The sequence below is a fragment of the Leucoraja erinacea genome, chromosome 37 (assembly GCF_028641065.1).
Source record: "Leucoraja erinacea ecotype New England chromosome 37, Leri_hhj_1, whole genome shotgun sequence".
NCBI classification, from domain to species: Eukaryota; Metazoa; Chordata; class Chondrichthyes; order Rajiformes; family Rajidae; genus Leucoraja; species Leucoraja erinaceus.
In genome coordinates this window covers 2,081,047-2,106,012 of record NC_073413.1, presented here as the reverse complement: position 1 = coordinate 2,106,012, position 24,966 = coordinate 2,081,047, and the positions used below count along the sequence as shown (strand labels likewise).

Genomic DNA, 24,966 nt, shown 5'->3' with positions numbered 1-24,966 from the left:
CATCAAGGCCGTGACCTCAGTTGGTCCGACAAAGCTTTGGAACCAAGGGTGCCGGAAAATCTGTGGTGGATCTGTACATGGTTCTTGAAGTTAACTTGCCATCAGCCATGATCACAATGAATGGCAGTGCTGGCCTCCTCCTGCACCTATTTTCTATGAAACTACCAGGTCCAACAAATAATTAGCAGGGAAAATGACGTGTTTGAATAAATTGCAAAAAATACTGGAAATCACAGCAGGTCAGGCAGCAACGTTTTGTTGTGAAGAGGGGTCCTAACCCAAAATGTCACCTATCCATGTTGTTCTGAAATGCTGCCTGACCCACTGAGCTATCTGTGTTGCCTTTTGCGAAAAACAGGTCGATGATGAAGAGTCATTGAGTTGAATTATTTCATTCAGATTTTCCATTTGTAGATGCCGCCTGACCCGAGTATTTCCAGCATTCCCTGTTTCATTTCAGATTTCCAGCTTTTTGAAATTTGAAAATCAAAGGTACTACATGTTGGCCTTTATAGCAAAGGGATTTGAGTACAAAAGTGAGTGTGTTTTGCTCAAGATTATATCGAGCCCAGGTGAGATCGTAGCTGGGGCATTGTGAATAGGTCTGGTCCAACTAATTAAACAAAGACGCAGATATTATGGTGGGATATATGAGGTTCTTGTAAGTAGCTGAGGGCTTATACTCCTTAGAGTTTAGAATATTGAAATGCGATCTTGTTGATTCCTACAAATTTCCTAAGATCTAAAATCCTAAATTCCTAAAATCTAAAATCCACCGAGGGCTGGAAATCTGAAATAAACCAGAAATTGCTGAAAATTCTCTGCAAGTCAGGCAGCATCTGTGGATCCAAGGTGGCACCCAAGCCAGGCGACTGTCTGTGTGCTGGCCACAGAAGTGGTTCTGCAATCACGCAGTACAATCGCTCCACTCTTTTAAACCACTACTCCAACAGAAGCATTTCTTTTTTTGACTCTGTTATTCTTAATCTCATGTATCTGTACACTGTAGATGGCTCGATTGTAATCATGTATAGTCTTTACGCTGACTGGTTATAGCGCAACAAAAGCTTTTCACTGTACCTTGGTACACGTGGCAATATACTAAACTAAAGCGGAAAGAGGAACGAGTTTAAAATGTCAGGTTACATGCGGCTGAATAGCATGCTCTTCCTTCGTCCTGTAAAGTTGTGTGTTTTTGTGAGCCTATAGCACGGAGGAGTCTGCAAGTTCTGGCATTTTTGCCACTCCTGTACACTGTCCACCAACTACCTGTTCCTCTGGGTCTCAGTTGTCTGTTGGCCCTTCAGGTGCTTGTAGAGGTGTTCCCTCTTCCTCGAGACATGCTGGAGTTCCTCGTACCTCGTAACAATGTACCTCGGTGACTGCCAATCACCACCCCCCCGGACACTTATTATTATTTATTCAAATCATTTGCTATGTCGCTCTTCCAGGGAGATGCTAAATGCATTTCGTTGTCTCTGTACTGTACACTGACAATGACAATTAAAATTGAATCTGAATCTGAATCTGAGTTCCAGACACCACGTGTCTTTTCATGAGTACTGATCATGATAGGTTTACAGCATGGAAACAGGCCCTTCGGCCCAACTTGCCCACACCGTCCAACTTGCCCACACAGTCCCATCTGCACTCGTCCCAACTGCCCATATCCATCTAAACCTTTCCTATCCATGTACCTGTCTAAATATTTCTTAAGCATTGCAAGAGTCCCAGTCTCAACAACCTCCTCCGGCAGCTCGTTCCCACACCCTTTGTGTGAAAAAGTTATCCCTCATGTTCCTATTAAATCTATACCCCCTTCGCCTTAAACCTACGTCCTCAGGTTCTCGATTCCCCTACTCTGGGCAAGAGACTCTGTTCATCTATCCAATTTATTCCTCTCATGATTTTGTACACCTCCATAAGATCACCACTCATCATCCTGTGCTCCAGGGAACAGAGTCCGAGCCTGCTCAACCACTCCCTTTAGCTTTGCCCGCGAGTCCAGGCAACATCCTCGTAAATCATCTTTGTACAATCCAAACGCTGTGGACGCTGTGGCTCCTGTTGCTTGAAGCGGGTTAAGTTGTTTGTGACGTGCTCTTTGAGAAGAGGACACGAGGTTTGCTCACTGTAATATTTCTGCAGCTGCCAGTGTTTTGGCACTGGGCTGGTGGTGGTGATAAGCGGATTAGATAGTTGCCATCAATACCTGTCTCGGCACGGCAAAAGCCCACACCACTGGGCTGATACTGTAATTGACGCAATTCCAATGCTGGCAGAAAACATCATCACCAGTGGATACTCTGTCACCCTGAGGAACACTCTACTATTTAATAATTTGGAAGATAGTGCCATGAGTCACCCTGCTGTGTGGGTCCCTTAACAAAGTTGACCAGCAGCATCTGCTGACCTCTTACTCAGCCTATGCAGGTAGAACGCACAGACCAGTGCAGAGCAGTAGCTGTGACCCACAGTGTTAAGCCACACTCCTTCACTAGACCGAATTCACCAACAAATAGCCAGGCTGCTGGTAAACAAGGTTGCAGTCGGGTTCAAGAAGGCAGCTCACCATCACCTTCTCAAGGGCAACTGTGCCAGGAATGATTGGGTTAACATGCAAAGAATGTTTGACAACACTGGGCCTGTGCTCGCTGGAATTTAGAAGAAAGAGGGGGGAACCTCATTGAAACCTACCGATTAGTGAAAGGCCTGCTTCGAGTGAATGTGGAGAGGATGTTTGCAAATGTTAGCGGACAATTGGTTTTTGAATGAAGGAATAAATGAATTAATGCTTTATTGTCACAGTGATATTCTTTGTTTTGCACACCCAGTATCCTACAAAGTATCCCGTGCAGGTCCTCCTTTGTTCTCTCCCCACTCCCCCAATGATAAGAATTCTTCTGATCTACTGTGTTAACGCTGTTGCATTGTCCAGTCGGAAGATTCAGATTCAGATTCAATTTTAATTGTCATTGTCAGTGTACAGTACAGAGACAACGAAATGCATTTAGCATCTCCCTTGAAGAGCGACATAGCAAACGATTTGAATAAAAAATAAATAATAAGTGTCCGGGGGGGGAGGTGATTGGCAGTCACCGAGGTACGTTGTTTAGTAGAGTGACAGCCGCCGGAAAGAAGCTGTTCCTCGACCTGCTGGTTCGTCAACGGAGAGACCTGTAGCGCCTCCCGGATGGTAGGAGGGTAAACAGTCCATGGTTGGGGTGAGAGCAGTCCTTGGCGATGCTGAGCGCCCTCCGCAGACAGCGCTTGCTTTGGACAGACTCAATGGAGGGGAGCGTGGAACCGGTGATGCGTTGGGCAATTTTCACCACCCTCTGCAGTGCCTTCCGGTCGGAGACAGAGCAGTTGCCATATCATACTGTGATGCAGTTGGTAAGGATGCTCTCGATGGTGCAGCGGTAGAAGTTCACCAGGATCTGAGGAGACAGATGGACCTTCTTCAGTCTCCTCAGGAAGAAGAGACGCTGATGAGCCTTCTTGATCAGAGTAGAGGTATTGTGGGTCCAAGAGAGGTCATCGGAGATGTTGACTCCCAGGAACCTGAAGCTAGAAACACGTTCCACCTCCGTCCCGTTAATGTGGATGGGGGTGTGCGTGCCGCCTCTGGACTTCCTGAAGTCTACAATGAGCTCCTTGGTCTTCTTGGAGTTAAGGGCCGGGTTGTTGTCAGCGCACCATGCTGCTAAGTGCTGGACCTCCTCCCTGTAGGCCAGCTCATCGTTGTTGCTGATGAGGCCAATCACCGTTGTATCATCTGCATACTTGATGATGGTGTTAGTACCATGTACAGGTGTGCAGTCATAGGTGAAGAGGGAGTAGAGGAGGGGGCTCAGCACACAGCCCTGAGGAACGCCGGTGTTCAGGGTGAGGGTTGAAGAGGTGTGCTTGTCTAACCTCACAGACTGGGGTCTGTTGGTTAGAAAGTCCAGTATCCAGTTGCAGAGGGAGGGGTCGATGCCCAGGTTACCGAGTTTGGTGATCAGTTTTGATGGAATAATGGTGTTGAATGCTGAGCTGTAATCGATGAACAGCATTCTTACATAAGTGTCTCTGTTGTCAAGGTGGGAGAGGGCGGAGTGAAGTGCCGTTGAGATGGCATCCTCCGTACTCCTGTTCTTGCGATAGGCAAACTGATAGGGATCCAGTGTGGGGGGTAGGCAGCTTTTGAGGTGTGCCAGGACCAGCCTCTCGAAGCACTTGGTGATGATGGGGGTAAGTGCAACTGGGCGGAAGTCGTTGAGGCTTGCCGCAGTGGAGTGTTTTGGCACTGGCACGATGGAGGTGGCTTTAAGGCAAGGGGGGACAACTGCTTGGGCAAGTGACAGGTTGAAGATGTCAGTCCAGACGTCTGTCAGCTGCGCAGCACAGGCACTGAGCACGCGCCCGGGGATGCCGTCAGGGCCAGCAGCCTTACGTGCATTAGTCCTACTCAGTGCCACGTACACGTCGTAGGGGGTGAGTGTGAGGGGTTGGTGATCGGCAGATAGCACAGCCTTGATGGCTGTCTCTAGATTGCTTCTACCTGGGCATTGGAATAGCTTCCACCTGGGCATTGTCCTCCACACCACAACATCCTGATCTGTAAATATATGTCAGTTCCTTCACCGTAGCAGGGTCAAAATCCTGGAACACCCCCCCCCCCCCGATAGCATTGTGGGAGTTGCCACACATCGGGGAGAGCCGGGTTCAAGAAGGCAGCTCACCATCACCTTCTCAAGGGCAACTGTACCAGGAATGAGTGGGTTAACATATGAAGAACGGTTGACAGCACTGGGCCTGTGCTCGCTGGAGTTGAGAAGGATGACAGGTGGGACCTTATTGAAACGTACTGAATAGTGAAAGACCTGCTTAGAGTGAATGTGGAGAGTATGTTTCCACTAGTAGGAGAGTCTACTAGCCAGGCTGCTGATAAACAACCTGGCTAGTGCATTTCGTTGTCTCTGTACTGTACACTGACAATGACAATTAAAATTGAATCTGAATCTAGGACCAGAGGCCACAGCCTCAGAATAAAAGGGATGAACTTTTAGAAAGGAGCTGAGGAGGAATTTATTTAGTCAGAGGGTGGTGAATCCGTGCGTGGCTGTAGATGCCCAGTGAAAGGATATTTTAAAGGCGGAGATTGACAGATTCTTGATTAGTACGGGTGTCCGGGGTTATGGAGAAAAGGCAGGAGAATGGGTTTGTGAGGGAAAGATAGATCACCCATGATTGAATGGCGGAGTAGGCTTGATGAGTTTAATGACCAAATTCTGCTCCTATGACGTATGAACTAAGAATGAGCAATTAAATGCTGGCTGGGCCCAAAAATACATATTATACCTTTTTTCTCTGCGCTGGTTTGTTATTTTTATGTAAGATTCTGCTCACTTGCATTTCTGCTATAAGTTGGTCCACTGAGCACTTCCTCCTCCTGAGCTTCCCATCCGACTGCCCTGCCTCCCTCTCCAGCATCATCTGCTGAACCCCTGTTCATAAGTTATTGGAGCAGAATTAGTCCATTTGGCCCATCAAATCTACACCGCCATTCAATCATGGCTGATCTATCCCTCCCTCTCAGGCCTATTCTGCTGCCTTCTCCCCAAAACCCTGACACGCACACTAATGACGAACCCATCTCCAACTTAAAAATATCTATTGACAAGGCCTCCACAGCCACCTGTGGCAAAGAATTCCACAGATTCACCACCATCTGACGAAAGAAATTAATCCTCATCTCCTTACGAAATATACGTTTCTCTCCAGCAGCTGGGCTTGTACACTCTGGAGTTTAGAAGGATGAAACATAAGATTATTAAGGGTTTGGATACGCTAGAGGCAGGAAACGTGTTCCCGATGTTGGGGGAGTCCAGAACAAGAGGCCACAGTTTAAGAATAAGGGGTAATACCATTTAGAACGGAGACAAGGAAACACTTTTTTTCTCACAGAGAGCTGTGAGTCTGTGGGATTCTCTGCCTGGTGGAGGCAGGTTCTCTGGATACTTTCAAGAGAGAGCTAGATAGGGCTCTTAAAGATAGCGGAGTCAGCGGATATGGGGAGAAGGCAGGAACGAGGTACTGATTGTGGATGATCAGCCATGATCACATTGAATGGCGGTGCTGGCTTGAAGAGCTGAATGGCCTACTCCTGCACCTATTGTCTATTGTCCAGGTGCTCACTGCTGAGAATGAAACAGATCACTTGTACCTAGTGGCTTCACAGAGGATAATTATTTCTCTGAAGAAGGGTTTCGGCCCAAAACGTTGCCTATTTCCTTCGCTCCATAGATGCTGCTGCACCTGCTGAGTTTCTCCAGCTTTTTTGTGTACCTAACTATTTATCTCGTTGTTCGTTGGGCATTGCCTGGATGTCACCTTCCCCACACTGAGGTGACCTCCAGAATAGAAGGTGGCACAAGTTCCGTGAGGTAAACATGGGTGACACCCGTGCCCAGTGGTCAAATGCTGACGGAGGACAGGTTTCTAAAGGGCCGGTGCTGTCCCACTGCTTACTGGAGTGCTGCAGTCACAGTTGTATTTCGCTGCTCACAGATCGGAGCTCTCCTTTACTTCTGTGTCCTCTTATCTTCCCCAGAAATGCTCACACTGCCAGGAGCCTGGCGCTACCCTGGGCTGCTACTGCAAGGGATGCCCTCTCAACTACCACTACATCTGTGCTATGGAAGCAGGTAACGGTGGTGTGCATGGTCACAAGTCATGGGGTGGAGAGGTTGGCCTGGCCTGGCCTGGCCTGCCCGCTCGTGGTGGGCAGCCGGAGCAGACACAGCCCATGGGCAGGGTGGTGGGGGAAAGTAATCTGAACCACTTCCAGCGCGACCTAGTATTCATGCCAATGCAGGAGTTGTCATAACCATATAACAATTACAGCACGGAAACAGGCCATCTCGACCCTTCTAGTCCGTGCCGAACACATAATCTCCCCAATAAGCTCCCCACATGTGTACAACATGTGTCATGTTGTACACATGCCTCAGTACATCTTGACGTGACCCGTCAGCACCAGTCACAATCCCTGGTGTGCCGATTGTCAAAACTTAACATGTGGGTAGAGTTGCTGCCTTACAGCACCACAGACCCGGGTTCCATCCTAACTACGGGTGCTGTCTGTACGGAGTTTGCCGCGTGAATATTCTGTAGGTGCTTCCTCCCACTCTCCAAAGGCGTACAGGTTTGTAGGTTAATTGGCTTAGATAAATTGTAAAAATTGTCCCTAGTATGTAGGATGGTTTAGTTCAACAAAGAAACTGAGAAGTTACTAAAGACCCTAGTGTACGAGGCGATCACTGGCCGGAGTGATCTCAGTGGGCTGAAGGGCCTGTTTATCATACCGTACCTCTAAAGTCAAAAAGCTCTATTCTGACCATCATTCCCATACTGACCTGGAACTAGTGTGCCAAGACCAACATCTGTAAACTTGCCTGTTCCTCATCCTCCTGCACCACTGGAACAGAATCCAGCTGAGCCTGTGTGCTCAGAGTTCCAGTAGGAAAAATAATTAGGGCTTTGAATTACTAAAACAGTGTATGGACGTTCTAGTACCGACATCATGGCAGTGGCATGAGGAGTTGAGTATAAAATGACCAGAAGTCAGGGTCAAATCTTGTCAGGAAATGCATCTAATTACAGAGTCCACGCCGACCAACAATCACCCGTACACTAGATCCTGGAGAAACTCAGCGGGTGAGGCAGCATCTATGGAGCGAAGGAATAGGTGACGTTTCGGGTCGAGACGAGTCTCGACCCGAAACGTCACCTATTCCTTCGCTCCATAGATGCTGCCTCACCCGCTGAGTTTCTCCAGCATTTTTGTCTACCTTCTTCAGATTTTTCCAGCATCTGCAGTTCTTTCTTAAACAACTAGATCTATCCTACACACTCGGGGCAATTTACAGAAGCCAGTTAACCTACAGAATGCGGGAGGGAACCGGAGCGCCCGGAGAAAACCCACACAGGTCACGGGGAGAACGTACAAACTCTGTACATGCAGCACCTAGAGTCAGGATGTAACCCGGTTCTCTGGCACTGTAAGGCAGCAACTCTGCCGCTGTGCCGCCCCTAGCTACTTAGAAATTGAGCATGAAAAACAAGTTGGATGGAGATGCCTGCACAACGATAGTGAAAACGGATACGTAGGAGATTAATTGGAAACATTTAAAACTGATCCCAGTGTGTCCAGGAAAAGTGTATCTCACTAAAACACAGATTAACCATTCTATTATGGCATTCATGGGTGAATAAATACATGAAGGCTAAAATAGAAAAAATAAATTCAGCAGCGGGACAAGAAAATGTAGAATTAAATTATTAGTGGATGCAACGCTTGCTGCAGGTACTGCCGGTCAAACGAGAAATCGGGATTTGAGGTAGTTTAGTTTAGAGATACAGCGCGGAAACAGGCCTTTCAGCCCCACCGAGTCCTCACCGACCAGCGATCCCCACACACTAATACTATCCTACACACACTAGGGACAATTTGCACTTATACGAGCCAATTTACCTACATACCTGTACGTCTTTGGAGTGCGGGAGGAAACGGAAGATCTCGGAGAAAACCCACGCAGGCACGAGGAGAACGTACAAACTCCGTACAGACAGCGCCCGTAGTCGGGATCGAACCCGGGTCCCCGGCGGCAACTCTACTGCCGTGCCGCCCGAGTAACTTGCTACTCTAGTGCAGTTTAGAGATACTGCGTGGAAACAGGCCCTTCAGCCCACCGATCCGCTCTGACCAGCTGTCACTCCTTGCACGAGCACAATCTTACACGCTATAACCATATAACCATATAACAATCACAGCACGGAAACAGGCCATCTCGGCCCTACAAGTCCGTGCCGAACAAATTTTTTTCCCCTTAGTCCCACCTGCCTGCACTCATACAGTAACCCTCCATTCCCTTCTCATCCATATGCCTATCCAATTTATTTTTAAATGATACCAATGAACCTGCCTCCACCACTTCCACTGGAAGCTCATTCCACACCGCTACCACTCTCTGAGTAAAGAAGTTCCCCCTCATATTACCCCTAAACTTCTGTCCCTTAATTCTGAAGTCATGTCCTCTTGTTTGAATCTTCCCTATTCTCAAAGGGAAAAGCTTGTCCACATCAACTCTGTCTATCCCTCTCATCATTTTAAAGACCTCTATCAAGTCCCCCCTTAACCTTCTGCGCTCCAGAGAATAAAGACCTAACTTATTCAACCTATCTCTGTAACTTAGTTGTTGAAAACCCAGGCAACATTCTAGTAAATCTCCTCTGTACTCTCTCTATTTTGTTGACATCCTTTCTATAATTGGGCGACCAAAATTGTACACCATACTCCAGATTTGGTCTCACCAATGCCTTGTACAATTTTAACATTACATCCCAGCTTCTATACTCAATGCTCTGATTTATAAAGGCTAGCATACCAAAAGCTTTCTTTACCACTCTCTCTATATGAGATTCCACCTTCAAGGAACTATGCACGGTTATACCCAGATCCCTCTGTTCAACTGTATTCTTCAATTCCCTACCATTTACCACGCTAGGGACAAATTACAATTTTACCATTGCCAATTAGCCTACAAACCTGTACGTCTTTAAATGTGGGAGGAAACCGGGGCACCCGGAGGAAACCAACGCGGTCCCGGGGAGAATGTTCAAACTCCGCATACACAGCACCCGTAGTCAGGATCGAACCCGGGTTCCTGGCACTGACATGAAAATGTTGGTAATATTAAATAGTTACTGGTATTGGCTAGAATTCAACATAATCGGTGACATGTTGAAACAATAATTCCAAAATTTAGATTGGGGGCATTTAAATTTGGAGTAAAGAAATAATTGGTAAAAACTAATCGGAAGCCTCGAGATTTCATACATTTGTGTATATTACAATATGAGATGCTATTTTCTACCCATATTGTGATTAACAACAATTAAGGCATTAGTGCATGAGAAATGATGGAATGTGATTGCTGTAGTTTAAAACTGTAGAATTGAATAAACTCATACCTGAGGCCAGTTTAAGATTGATAGGAAAATAAAGATGTAATTAAAAATAATGATAATCAGCATGGATGCAACTTGAATTCATTAAGGGATAGGAAGAGTAGGGAAGGTTAAAATAAGGCACTGAATACTAAAAGTGACCACTTGGATCATTTTATTATTAAAAAGCCTAAATAGGATGGTATATCGTGCTGCTGGTAGAGTTGCTGCCTCACGGCACCAGAGACGAAGGTTCGGTCCTGCCCTCTGGTGCTGTCTGAGTGGAGTTTGCACATTGTTCCTGTGACGGCGTGGGTTTTCTTCGGGTGCGCCAGTTCCCTCCCACATCCCAAGACCAAGTGTTTGGCCTCTGTAAATTGCCCTTAGTAAGTAGGGAGTGGATTGGAAAGTGGGATAACATAGAACCAGTGTGAACGGGGCATCGATGGTTGGCGTCAACTCTGTGGATGGAAGTGCCTGTTTCCATTGCTGTATCTCTAAACTAAACTAAACCACAACAGACAGCAGACATAAAGATCAGTCATAAATCTTTAGCCTTTCGAGATACAGCGCGCAAACAGCCCACTGAGTCCGTGCTGACCAACGATCGACCCCTACACTAACACTATCCTACACACCAGGGACAATTTACAATTTTACCGAAGCCAATTAACCGACAAACCTGTACATCTTTGGAATGTGGGAGGAAACCGGAGCAGCCAGAGAAAAACCACGTGCACACGGGGAGAACGTACAAACTCTATACAGACAGCACCCGTAGTCGGGATGGAACCCGGGTCTCTGGTGCTGTAAGGCAGCAACTCTACCATTGTGCCGCACTCAATCCGGGAGGGATTGTGGAAGAGGATTCTCAACTCAGATTGGTGAGGGCTTAAAAGTTCCTCCAAAAACGGATCCAATGAATTTTAAGAGAGAAATAGATTTTAAAAAAATATGATGAAAGGAATAAAAGGTGTGGTCTTCTATGGAACACAAATGCATACAATAGAACATTTAGCCAACAAATTCTTTGAAATTTGCAAAGCACTGCAAACTCCAGATATTTAATGGACCCCCCACCCTCCCGTTTCTCATGCATTGCAATCTGTGCCCACTCTTGCCCGGGGTTCAGATTTCACTGACAGCAACTCATCACCATATTTACTTTTTCAGATTGCTTCCTGAATGAAGAGAATTTCTCCATGAAATGTCCCAAACATAAGGTAAGCTACAAGGCAATCCCTTCAGTGTCATTGTCAATTCCAGCCGGTAATTTGTGCATTCCTAGATGGGGCTAGAAGATGAAGAGATATGTTCCACCGCTCCCAGTCCTGTCCTCCGCACCTCTAGTCTCTCCCAGAGCAGGTACATCATGACTTGGATATAGAGTTGAAAGACCATTGTCTCAGCACTGTCCCATCACTCTATCCTGTGTAAACAACCTAGCCCGTCGGTGTACTTCCCAGTCTGAAGAAGGGTCTCGACCCGAAACGTCGTCTATTTCCTTCGCTCCATAGATGCTGCATCACCTGCTGAGTTTCTCCAGCATTTTTGTCTACCTCCCAGTTTGTTCAGTGCTTTGTAGTGAGGTTGATTCAGAGTCAGAGTGAGGCCCATCGCAACATGGAGGAACACCACCTCATATTTTGTTTGGGCAGCTTACAAGCCAGCAGAATGAATATTGATTTTTCTAACTTCAAGTAAACCTTACATCCTCTCTCTCCATCCATCCCTCCCCCACCCTTTCCCATCATTGTCCTACTGGTGACTTTCATTGTCTGCAACTTGTTTTCACCTAGCTCACGGCTAACAATGACTCGTTTCCTTTATCATTGTTACCCTTTTGCCTATCTTTCATTGTTCTATATCCCTCTATATCTCATTTATCTCTATCTCATTTCTAGAGATCTATCTCTATTGATCTCTACATCTCATTTGTTTTATTTCTCTCTATATTATCTATTACCATCTCGTTTCCCTTTCCCCTGACTCTCAGTCTGAAGAAGGGGTGTTGACCTGAAACATCACCTATTTAGTTTCTCCAGAGATGCTGCCTGACCCGCTGGGTTACTCCTGCTTTTTGTGTCTATCTTGGGTTCCTCCATGTTTTGTTGGTGGGTTTTATGTTTGTTAAGACCATCTACCCAGGAGTTACAACAGCTTCCGGGAAGGGGGCCTTCAGCCCACCGAATTTGTGCTAGCTCTTTCAAGCTGCCCGTGGCTCTTTGCCAGTTAGTTTACAATGTTTTCTTTCACGGATTTTTCCCAGTTCTTTCGCAGCTTTCCGTTGTACTCGCTCTCCCTGCCCATCCATAATTCCTTATTGCATAAGATATTCCCCCCCCCCCCCCCCCCTAAAGTTTAGTTTAGTTTAGACATACAACGCGGAAACAGGCCCTTTGGCCAATCAAGTCCGCACCGACCAGCGATCCCCGCACATTAACACTATCCTACACACACTAGGGACAATTTATACTTATACTGGGTCAATTAACCTTTAAAAGTGTACTTCTTTGGAGTGTGGGAGGAATCTGAAGATCTCAGAGAAAACCCACGGGGAGACGTACAAGCTCCGTATCGACAGCACGTGGAGTCGGGATCGAACCCAGGTCTCCAGTGCTGCAAGCGCTGTAAGGCAGCAACTCTACCGCTGCGCCACCTTGCCACTATTCCTCTTTATTTCAACTCTTCAACTAAATACCTCCTTTCAAATCTCTGACTAAACACAGAACCTCCAATCTATCTATTAGATTATGTTTTTCTATCCCCATAATGTTTCTCATAAATTAATGTTGTGCTTTTTTCCAAAGAGCCTTTGTGGCCTTTAAATGTGTTGTCAAGAATTGGCCAGAATACTCCACCTCAAACAACCCCTCTATTTTATTTGTTTATAGTATGCTACAATTATAATACAGGTCCACCACCGATTTTCTGCCAACTTATTGTCCAGCCGCTTGAACGAGCACACTTGAAATCTACCCCGAAGACCCTCGAAAATGTGGTGCCTAGGCTGGTTGAGGCGGCTGATCTCGACCTCATTGGGACCCCATCGCAGCCGATCGGCAAGTTGAATTTGCCCCTGCTGTGGAACTCCGGCCAGGCCACAGCTGGCAGATCCGTTCCCATACCCGACTTCTAAGGCCGACTCTGCGGGCCTCATTGAACAAATGTAATCTCAGCCCCTTGAAAGGCCGCGACCTCTTGTCCAGCGAGGCCGGATAATCCTGAAAGACTCTGGAACCAGGGGTGTCGGGAAATCGGTGGTGGACCCGCAGTTACATTAGTTTGACGAATCGCTTTGTAAACCTTCAACCTTCAAGTATTAGCTTCAAGCATGTAACACAGGGAGGAATGAGTTAAATGGGGTTTTCTCTCTCCAGCACAGGGCTACAAAAGGTAGCAGCACAGAGCAGTCGGAGCGAGGCTGAGCACAGGCCTCCACTTCTCTACGGACACAGCACAAGCAGGTGAGCAGCCCATTAGAATCTCCAAACACATAGGTAGCAAAGTGGCGCATCTAGTGGAGCTGCTCCCTCACAGCGCCAGAAATCCAGGTACCATCCTGGCCTCGGGTGCTGTCTGTGTGGAGTTTTATGTTCTATCGTGTGACAGCGTGGGTTTCCTCCGGGTGCTCCGGTTTCCGCTTGCATCCCAATGACGTGCAGGTTTGTAGGTCAAATGGCGTCTGTGAAATTTGCCCCAAACATGTAGGGAGTGGACGAGAAGATGGGATAACATAAAACAAGTGTGAACAGGTGATCGATCGATGGTCGGCAGGTACTTGTAGGGCCAAAGGGAGATACAAAATGCTGGAGTAACTCAGCGAGTCAGGCAGCATCTTTGGAGAAAAGAAGTAGGTGCCGTTTCGGGTCGGAACCATTTAGTACAGTTTAGAGATGCAGCGCAGAAACAGGCCCGTCGGCCCACCGGGTCCGTGCCGACCAGCGATCCCCGCACATTAACACTATCCTATACCCACGAGGGACAATGTTTACATTTACCAAACCAATTAACCTACAAACCTGTACGTCTTTGGAGTGTGGGAGGAAACTGAAGATTTCGGAGTAAACCCACGGGGAGAACGTACAAACTCTACAGACAAGCACCTGTAGTCGGGATGGAACCTGGGTCTCCGGCGCTGCTTTTGCTGTGAGGCAGCAACTCTACTGCTGCACCACCGTGACAGCCCGTGACAACCGTTCTGCAGAATGTGTGGGGGGGGGGGGGGTAAGGAAACGAGGTGAGAAATGGCCAGAACAAATTGGGGCTGGCAACAGGTGACTTCAGGAAAGGAGGAGTCCAAAATGGCCGGTGGAAGAGGTACTAATGAGAGGTGGGCTGAAGGGCCTATTAACACTATATAATCTAAACCAAAACAAATTTGAGGTGGGAATTGGAGAGGGGGGGAGATAATTTTCTGGTACAGAGTATGTAGAGGATGTCAGGGGTTATGGGGAGAAGACAGGAGAATGGGGTGGAGAAAGAAAGATAGATCAGCCATGATTGAATGGTGGAGAGTAGACTTGATGGGCTGAATGGCCTAATTCTGCTCCTGGAACTTATGAAGATGAGTGGGGGACGGGTTGCAGAGGCGTCAGTCAGGAGAATGAGTGGGATTGGTGTTGTGGGAAGGGGCAACGTTGTAAGACACAAAGTGTTGGAGTAACTCAACGGGATGGGCAGCGTCTCTGGATAGAAGGAGTGGGTGATGTTTCATGGTGGGGGGGGAATGGTGAAGACACGACAAGGGTGGGGCTAGGGCTCAGAGCGGGGCTGGTGAGTGGACGGAGGTTGAGGCGAGGCCTGGTGGCGGTTCAGGGAAGAGCGGGTCGTGAGGATTAGCGCATGGGTGGGGGGTGCTCGGAGTAACATGGTTAAAAGAGGGGGAAGATGGTGACCCAGTGGAATCATTACTCAGGTGCCCTGTAGGAGGGGGGGTAGAGGAGCAGGGGGACCAAGTGGAGTCAGACCCTGAGGAGTAGGAACGTGCATCATGGAGGCAACTGAGCCTGGAACTCGGGTGAGGAGACGGCTCCGGCCCGCTGGCGGGTGGTAGAGAGGCAGGGGTCAGTCGTTGGGAGGGGGTAAAGGAATGGGCTGGCAGAAACAGAGTCGGTGGTCTCAGTAAGCGGACGGACGTGGGAGGGACTGGAGTATTGTGTGCCGTTTTGGTCCCCTAATTTGAGGAAGGACATTCTTGCTATTGAGGGAGTGCAGCGTAGGTTTACAAGGTTAATTCATGGGATGGCGTGACTGTCATATGCTGAGAGAATGGACCAGCTGGGCTTGTATACTCTGGAGTTTAGAAGGATGAGAGGGGATCTCATTGAAACATATAAAATTGTTAGGGGTTTGGTCACGCTAGAGGCAGGAAACATGTTCCCAATGTTGGGGGAGTCCAGAACCAGGGGTCACAGTTTAAGAATAAGGAGTAAGCCATTTAGAACGGAGACAAGGAAACACTTTTTCTCACAGAGAGTGGTGAGTGTGTGGAATTCTCTGCCTGTGATCAGCCATGATCACATTGAATGGCGGTGTTGGCTCGAAGGGCCGAATGGCCTACTCCCGCACCTAGTGTCTATTGACGTGGAGCCGGTGAAGGTGGGCGGCCGCTGCGCTGGTGGTCCCGGTGTAAGGGCGGGGTTGAGTACGGGGGAGGCTGATGAAGGAGATGTGGTGAGAGTTGCTCTTTGTGCCTCCTCCCCTGCAGGTCCTCCTGTTGAGAGGCGGTGAATCTGACACCATTACGCGATCGGACGGGGTGACTCCATGGGCGTGTCTGTCGGCCCTCAGACGACCAGCGTTTGCTGCAACCACCAAGAACTGCCGGTCAGAGGACCCGGAGCAAAAAATAACCCTGGACCTGTGCGCTTGCAGCCCCGATATCCACAAACCACAGGGCAGTGAACAAAACAAGAGGCCATCGCGCGACTGGGAAGGGGGGGGGGGGGGGGGGGGGGGGGGGGGGGGGGGGGGGGGGGGTTTGGGTGGTCCAGGATGGGGATGGTCCAGGATGGGGATGGGGGAGATTCTACTGAAGGCATCCCCTTCCCCAAACATTGCAGAGACCCGGGGTGCCCACCCCCCACACACGGTCCTTGGCTCAATCTCCTGATGTAAAACGGCTTTAGTCTGAGAGGATGGATCGCCCAGATTATATATTTTATTTTTTATTTTAAATATATCGGTGACTCTTGGTTTTAAAATACTTTTTTCCCCCCCTGTTTCTCTGTCCCTTCCTCTGCCATTGGCTGACCATGGCAGGAGAGTATAGTGGTGAGAGCTCGCCCATGTATGTTCAGTGTTATTTTGGGTGTTTTATTCAATACATATATATTATATTATATTATATATAGTTATTAAATTGTTTACAACAGTAATGGGGTTTGCTGCTGATTACGTGTTGGTCACTATTATATGTGGCCATAAGGACGAGGGGTCTTGTACTCCACTACCTCCAACTCCAGATCCCATGGCTGTCCACCTGAGTTTCTGATGTGTCAGAGCGAACTTGTGTCTCCAGCAATGATTCCAGGTCTTTTTTTATAAAACAAGAGCAGCAGTGGTTTGAGAATGATTGGTGTACAATTTTGGTCGCCCAATTATAGGAAGGATGTCAACAAAATAGAGAGAGTACAGAGGAGATTTACTAGAATGTTGCCTGGGTTTCAACAACTAAGTTACAGAGATAGGTTGAATAAGTTAGGTCTTTATTCTCTGGAGCGCAGAAGGTTAAGGGGGGACCTGATAGAGGTCTTTAAAATGATGAGATTAGATTAGATTAGATTAGATTAGATTCGTTTATTGTCATTCAGACCATTTGGTCTGAACGAAATTCTGTTTCCCTGCAGTCATACATATGAGATGATAGGGAAGATTTTCAAACAAACAAGAGGACATGACTTCAGAATTAAGGGACAGAAGTTTAGGGGTAATATGAGGGGGAACTTCTTTACTCAGAGAGTGGTAGCGGTGTGGAATGAGCTTCCAGTGGAAGTGGTGGAGGCAGGTTCATTGGTATCATTTAAAAATAAATTGGATAGGCATATGGATGAGAAGGGAATGGAGGGTTATGGTATGAGTGCAGGCAGGTGGGACTAAGGGGAAAAAAAAAAAAAAAAGAAAAAAAATTTCGGCACGGACTTGTAGGGCCGAGATGGCCTGTTTCCGTGCTGTAATTGTTATATGGTTATAATGAGACGGATCCCTCAATGATCGAGGCCCAAGAGTTTTGTACAAAGGACAAAGGACATTTATTATCACATACACCAATTGGTGTAGTGAAATTTGACTTGCCATTGCAGCACACAAATAAAGATAAGACACAACATGAAAGAATTTAACAGTAAACATAAAATACGTGGCTCAGTGTATGGGGCGGCAGGGGAGCGCAGCGGTCTTTGCAGCACCAGAGACGTTAGTTCGATCCTGACTGCGGGTGCTGTCTGTACGGAGTGTGTACATTCTCCGCACACTAAGAGCAATTAGCCGACAAACCTGTCAGCCTTTGGAATGTGGACGGAAACCAGAGCACCCGGGGAAAACCCACGCAGTCACAGGGAATACGTGGGATCTCCGTACAGGCACCCCCCCAACCCTGGCCCCGTAGTCAGGATTGAGCCCGGGTCTCTGGCACTGTAAGGGAGCAACTCAACCACTGCGCCAACGTGCAAAATGAGTTTAAGAAGGAACTGCAGATGCTGGAGAATCGAAGGTTACACAAAAAAGCTGGAGAAACTCAGCGGGTGCAGCAGCATCTATGGAGCGAAGGAAATAGGCAACGTTTCGGGCCGAAACGTTGCCTATTTCCTTCGCTCCATAGATGCTGCTGCACCCGCTGAGTATCTCCAGCTTTTTTGTGCAAAATGAGTTGATTGACTTCCCTCAAGATATCACTCCTTTTTAAAAAAAAATATTTTAAATTATTTTTATGAGAAACCATTGTACAAGAATAAAACATTCGGCATATAAAATTACACAATTACAGCTGCAATTTGAGCCGTTTAACTTGAAAAGAAGGGAAAAGAAAAGAGAAAGAACAAGAAAGAGTAAAAAGGGAAAGGTGAAAAGAGCGGGCCCCTAGACTACCAAAGTAGTGTGGCCAAAGAGTGAATAAAGATGTGAGAGAGGGAGAGAGGAGAAGGCAAAACAAAGAAAGAGTGGAGATATACCTGCCAAGATATCAACTCCAAGATGGTGGCGACTTTCAACAAGAAGAGAGTGTTGTCACCCTTATCGTCATTCGCTGTGCGGGCGTCTCCTGCTCCCACCCCAGGAGTGGACAACGATCGTACACACATCGGACCCAGACGTGGACGGGGGGAAGAGGCGGCTGACGTTGAGGTGTGCGAGGGATCTGCACATTGTCACAGTGTTAGGAGCGAGACATCATTCTCCGTCACACTGCTGCCTGATCGCCCCTCAAAACCACAATTGTGGTTACCAGAGACATCCCCGAGTGTGCTGGACCTGTGGAAAACCAGGCCACAGGCCTCAAAACATGTGTGTGTGTGTGTCTATCCAAATGAGTTTTAAACATTGCAATTGTACTCATCACTACAGTATCCTCTGGCAACTGTCTACCTGTGTGGCCGCTTTCAGAGAACTACTCGGGCAATATCTGTGTAGGGAGACACCAAGTGTCAGCGTCTGGCTCTGCATCAGCAGTCATAGAATCAAACAACGTGGAACCAGGCCTTTCAGCCCAACTTGCCAACGCCAACCAACATGCCCCATCTACCTGCGTTTTGTCAATATCCCTCTTAAACCTGTCCTATCTGTCTAATTCTTTCTTAAATGTTGCAATGGTCCCTGCCTCAATTGCCTCCTCCAGCAGACCTTTCCATACACCCACTATAGTTACTCCTCAGTTTCCCCCTTCGCTTATGTCGTCTGGTTGTCCATCCCCCTACTGTGGGCAGGAGACTGTGTGTCTACCCGATCTATTCCTCTGATGATTTTGTACACCTCTATAAGATCATCTCTCATCCTCCTGCGCTCCAAGTAATAGAGACCCAGCCCACTGAATGTCTCCCTATAGCTCCGATCCTCGAGTCCTAGCAACATTGTCGTAAATCCTCTCTGTACCCTTTCCAACTTGACATCTTTCCTATAACATTGTGCCCTGATCTGAATATGATACTCCAAATGCAGCCTCAACTGTATCCTTTCTTCTCCCCCCCCCCCACCCCCCATCAGTCTCAAGAAGGGTTTCGGCCCGAAACGTCGCCTATTTCCTTCGCTCCATAGATGCTGCTGCACCCGCTGAGTGTCTCCAGCAATTTTGTGTACCCTCAACTGTATTGGCCTGTTTTTCCACATCTTTTTTGCCTTCTGACCTATCACTGGCTGCCACTTTTGTCTTCCCATCCTCTATCACTTTCTATGCATCTTAAGACCGTGTTTTTATTCCCAGCAGCTCAATTCTGATGAGAGGTCAGATTGGCCTGAACTGGTAACAGCTTCTCTTTCCACAGCTGTGCCTGACCAGAGTATATCCAGTTTGTCTTGGGATTTTAACAACTGCAGAGTGTTATTGCATTCTGCTCATTACTTTGATGAACGGTTTGGGGTCTCGAATGGAGGACAGGGTTCAAGATGAGGACTCAGTTGGAGGTTGGGTCTATGCAGACATGGTGGTCCGCGTTTGTCGAGGACTGGAGAGGCTGAGAGAATGGAGCGGCTGGGCTTGTACACTCTGGAGTTTAGAAGGATGAGAGGGAATCATATTGAAACATATAAGATTGTTAAGGGTTTGGACACGCTAGAGGCAGGAAACATGTTCCCGATGTTGGGGGAGTCCAGAACCAGGGGCCAGTTTAAGAATAAGGGGTAAGCCATTTAGAACGGACATGAGGAAACACTTTTTCTCACAGAGAGTTGTGAGTGTGGAATTCTCTGCCTCAGAGGGCAGTGGAGGCCGGTTCTCTGGATACTTTCAAGAGAGAGCTAGATAGGGCTCTTAAAGATGGTGGAGTCAGGGGATATGGGGAGAAGGCAGGAACGGGGTACTGATTGTGGATGATCAGTCATGATCACTTTGAATGGCGGTGCTGGCTCGAAGGGCCGAATGGCCTACCCCTGCACCTATTGTCTATTGCCATATTGTGCCGGAGTGATCCCACTGAAGCCAGGATTCATCTCTAAAGTGGAGTGACAGTAAGTAGCAAGTGATACAATGCCGTCCGTCACTCTCTTTGGTATCGGCAGTCACATCCAGACCTTGCCTCTATCCCCCCCACACCCCACCCCCGCCTCCTTTCCTCAGTCCCTCCTGTGTTGATATTTGTTTATCATTGGCATGTGTGAAATATTTTGTTTTCCGTGCTATCCAGACAGACTTGCACCTCCTCCCGCCTCATCTACTGTATCGGTTGTTCTCGACGTGGACTCCTATACATCGGCGAGACTGGGCGATTGTTTCGCTGAACACCTACCCTCAGCCTGCCTTGGCCTCCATTCTACTCTCTGGCCTTCTGGCCTCGGAACCCCTCTCACTCTGGTCCTCCAGGCTTTCACCTTATCATTGTGCCACTATAGTAAACCCTGCAATGGTTGTAGGACCATTTGTTATAAGGCATGTTGGACTGTAGATGGGGTTGGGAGGGACTGGAATCCGGGTGGGCTGGCGGTCAGCTGAGAGAGGCAAGGATCGGCGGAGTCGATGGTCGTGGGCCACAGGGCGGTTGGAGTGCAGGTGAGGGTCGACGGTGGCGGCAGAAGGTCTGCCGTATCTGTCATTGCCGAAGATTAAGTTTAGGAGCTTAAGTTTAGTTCATTGTCATGTGTACAGAGGTAGAGTGAAAAGTTTGTTGCATGCTAACCAGTCAGCGGAAAGACACACTGCAGGCATGAACATTGAATTCTCCCAATTTTCTTAGCCCTTGCTGTCTCCTCCCATCCCTCAGCCCTCGGGCTGTCCCTTCCATCCCTCAGCCTTCGGGCTCCTCCTCCTTCTTCCTTTCTTCTCCCCAATCAAAGATCCAATCAGTCTGTAGAAGGGTTTTGACCCGAAACGTTGCCCATTTCCTTCGCTCCGTAGATGCTGCTGCACCCGCTGAGTTTCTCCAGCATTTTTGTGTACCAGCGGAAAGACAATACTTGATTGCGATTGAGTCATCCACTGTATACTGGTATTTGGTAAAGGGCGTGATTGCAGATCCACTTCTGTGATGCCCACACAAAGTGTCGTCTGGCTTTGGCGCCATCTTGGATCTCTCGCCGTTCAAGAGCATCAGTTCCAGAGACAAAGTCCAGTGCCGTCAATGGGGTAGAGGTGAATTTATAGAAGGACTGTTCAGAATGGTGGCCGACTAGGAAAAGGGGAGATGCAGCGAGACCTGGGTGTCATGGTACACCAGTCATTGAAAGTAGGCATGCAGGTGCAGCAGGCAGTGAAGAAAGCGAATGGTATGTTAGCTTTCATAGCAAAAGGATTTGAGTATAGGAGCAGGGAGGTTCTACTGCAGTTTGTACAGGGTCTTGGTGAGACCACACCCTGGAGTATTGCGTACAGTTTTGGTCTCCAAATCTGAGGAAGGACATTATTGCCATAGAGGGAGTGCAGAGAAGGTTCACCAGGCTGATTCCTGGGATGTCAGGACTGTCTTATGAAGAAAGACTGGATAGACTTGGTTTATACTCTCTAGAATTTAGGAGATTGAGAGGGGATCTTATAGAAACTTACAAAATTCTTAAGGGGTTGGACAGGCTAGATGCAGGAAGATTGCTCCCGATGTTGGGGAAGTCCAGGACAAGGGGTCACAGCTTAAGGATAAGGGGGAAATCCTTTAAAACCGAGATGAGAAGAACTTTTTTCACACAGAGAGTGGTGAATCTCTGGAACTCTCTGCCGCAGAGGGTAGTCGAGGCCAGTTCATTGGCTATATTTAAGAGGGAGTTAGATGTGGCCCTTGTGGCTAAGGGGATCAGAGGGTATGGAGAGAAGGCAGGTACGGGATACTGAGTTGGATGATCAGCCATGATCATATTGAATGGCGGTGCAGGCTCGAAGGGCCGAATGGCCGACTCCTGCACCTAATTTTTATGTCTATCTTTCTAAGCCTGATGACGGAGGGGAAGAAGCTGTTCCTCTTGTCTGATGGTGTGGACTTTCAACTTTCTGCCGGAAGGGAGCCGGGAGAAGACGGAATGATAGCGGGCGGGACAAGTCTTAGATTATGTTGGCTGCTTTTCTGAGGTAGTGTGAAGTGTAGATGGAATCATTGGTGGGAAGTCTGGTCTATGTGATGGACTTGGGCTACACCTACAGTACAACTCTGCGATTGTTTGTGCACTTGGACAGAGTTATTCTAAAACCAGGCATTACAGTAAACCTTCATTATAACGGACCATGTGGCGGGGAGGAAACATAGAAATTAGGTGCAGGAGTAGGCCATTCGGCCCTTCGAGCCTGCACCGCCATTCAATATGATCATGGCTGATCATCCAGTATCCCGTACTCAGTATCCCGTACCTGCCGTCTCTCCATACCCTCTGATCCCCTTGGCCACAAGGGCCACATCTAACTCCCTCTTAAATATAGCCAATGAACTGGCCTCAACTACCCTCTGTGGATGGCTGTTATTGCCGATTTTGCACAACAACCTACTCCACTATAACCGAGTTGGGTATTCACATTGTATGTAGTAGAAACTAAAAAAATTACAGGTGAGGTTAATACACAAAAGAACACAAGGTGCTGTTGTAACACAACATATCAGGCAACATCTCTGTATTTGGGTCGAGGCCCTTCTTTAGATTCCCGGTCGGGAACTGGGCCTGGAATTCAGGTGAGTTGACGGCCCTGCCCTGCTGGCAGATGAGGGAGAGGTGAGGACCGGTTGAGTTGATGGCCGCAGCCCGCAGGGGGCTACAGGTGAGTGGCAGCAGCCTGGAAGTGGCCGGGGAGGGGGTGGGGCCGGCAACGAAGGTTGGCAGGTCTGTCCACTATAACTGAAATCCGTTATAAAGAGATCCGTAAAATGGAGGGTTTACTGCACGCCAAACGCTATGTTAAACAAATCATTGCTTCCATTTATTTATCTAAGTAACTGTTATGGCTCGAAGAGCCAAATGGCCTACTCCTGCACCTATTAGAATAGTTTCTTTATTGTCATTGTAACATGAACCATGTACAACGAAATTTAAAAATGTCAGCCAGTCAGTGCACCATTCAAACATTTCTAAAAGCTAACGATACATACAAGGTAAAATATTAAAAGATAAACAACTAAAATAAATATCACAAAAATATCACGCATAAACACCCAACCCTCCATCCTTCTGTCGATTCCACAGTTACCACAGTCCCTTAGTATGTATCGCCCCTGCGTTCCTTGGCGGCTACATTTAGTGCTTTTATAGCAGTGGGGTAAAAACTGTTTTTTAGTCTGTTCGTCCTTGTCCTTGTAGATCTGTACCGTCTGCCTGACGGCAACAGTTCAAACAGGGAGTGTCCGGGGTGGGAAATGATATTCTGTGATTTTTTGGTGCAGCGGGAACTGTGTAAGTCCTCCAAGGTAAGGAGAGGGCAGCCGACAATCCTCTGGGTGTTGTCAATGGCCCTCTGGAGCGCTTTCCTCTGAGCCGCTGTGCATCTGGTGTACCACACGCATACACAGTATGTTAGTATGCTCTCAATGGAGCACCGATAAAAAGACAGCAGCAGTCTCTGAGTGATGTTGTTCTTCCTGAGCACCCTCAGGAAGTGCAGTCTCTGCTGGACCTTTTTCAGCAGCGCAGTGGTGTTCACGCCCCACGTCAGGTCCTCCTCAATATGGATTCCCAGGAAGCGGAAATCCGCCACCCTCTCTATTTTCTATGTTTCTATGTCCCAGATGATTTAATCAAGTTATATCCACTGCAAAGCGAGACCAAACACGGTGCTGAGCATGTTCCTCTCCCATTTTGCATGTTTAATGAAAGAATGAATCGACTGGGCTTATATTCACTGGAATTTAGAAGGATGAGAGGGAATCTTTTGGAAACATATAAAATTCTTAGGACTTTGGACAGGCTAGATGCAGGAAAAAAAATCCCAATGTTGGAGAATCCAGGACCAGGGGTCACAGTTTAAGAATAAGGAGTAGGCCATTTAGGACTGAGATGAGGAAAAACGTTTTCACCCAGAGAGTTGTGAATTAGTGGAATTCTCTGCCACAGAAGGCAGCGGAGGCCGATTACAAGATACATGGTACATTTATTTGTCACATGTACCAGTTGGTACAGTGAAATGTGTGTTCACCATACAGCCATACAAATACAATAAAGAACACAACACACGATAGAGTCCAACATAAAACATCCCCACACAGCAGAATCAAAAGTTTCCCACTGTGAGGGAAGGCACCAAAGTTCAGTCATCTTCCTCTGTTGTTCTTGATGTTCACCCGTGGTCGGGGCCTCGCGAGCCCTCCGCAGTCGCCGCCACGGGTGGCCCGATATTCATGCCCGCTCGCCGGGATGCTGGAACTCCGACGTCGGAATGGGAGGACAATCTCTGCGGCTTGGACCTCCGAATCGGCCACTTCCTGCCGGAGTCCGCGGCTTCCGCAGTCCACAGGCTGCGCTGGGTGGATATTCACGCTGGTGGCCCTCGGCAAAGGGTCCCAGGACTCCGCGATGTTGAAATCAGCGGCCCGCGTTGGGAGCTCTTCAAACCTACGCTCCGCGATGTTGGAGCAGCGAGCCCAGCACTCCGGGGCTTATAACGGCGATCCATGTAGGTATCGCCACTGCCGAAGCTCTGGTCCGGTCCCCAGCAGGAAAGGCGAGAGTTAGATTTAGCCCTTGGGGCTAACGGTGACATCTGGGACTTGAGCAATTAACCACAGTAGCATTGAATGAGACAGTTTAGTTTAGAGATACAGCACGGAAACAGGCCCTTCGGCCCATCGAGTCCGAGCCGACTAACAATCCGAGCACATTAACACAAGCCTACACACACTAAGGACAATTACCAAGTATACA

The 24,966-nt window shown here is 47.9% G+C and overlaps 1 protein-coding gene across 5 annotated transcripts in view; it reads left to right on the top strand.

Moving 5' to 3' along the window:
• The window catches only part of tcf20 (transcription factor 20), an 85,915-nt gene extending 69,984 nt beyond the window's left edge, over positions 1–15,931 (top strand). For 4 of the 5 annotated variants that reach the window (XM_055663038.1, XM_055663037.1, XM_055663039.1 and 1 more), the window contains 4 exons: positions 6,599–6,692; positions 11,170–11,219; positions 13,377–13,463; positions 15,707–15,931. In XM_055663038.1, the coding sequence (XP_055519013.1) occupies positions 6,599–6,692; positions 11,170–11,219; positions 13,377–13,424 (192 nt within the window). In that variant the 3' untranslated portion in view covers positions 13,425–13,463; positions 15,707–15,931. The remainder of the gene's footprint in view (positions 1–6,598; positions 6,693–11,169; positions 11,220–13,376; positions 13,464–15,706) is intronic. The other variant, XR_008726278.1, reaches the window with a different exon arrangement.
• The last annotated feature ends 9,035 nt before the right edge of the window (positions 15,932–24,966 follow it).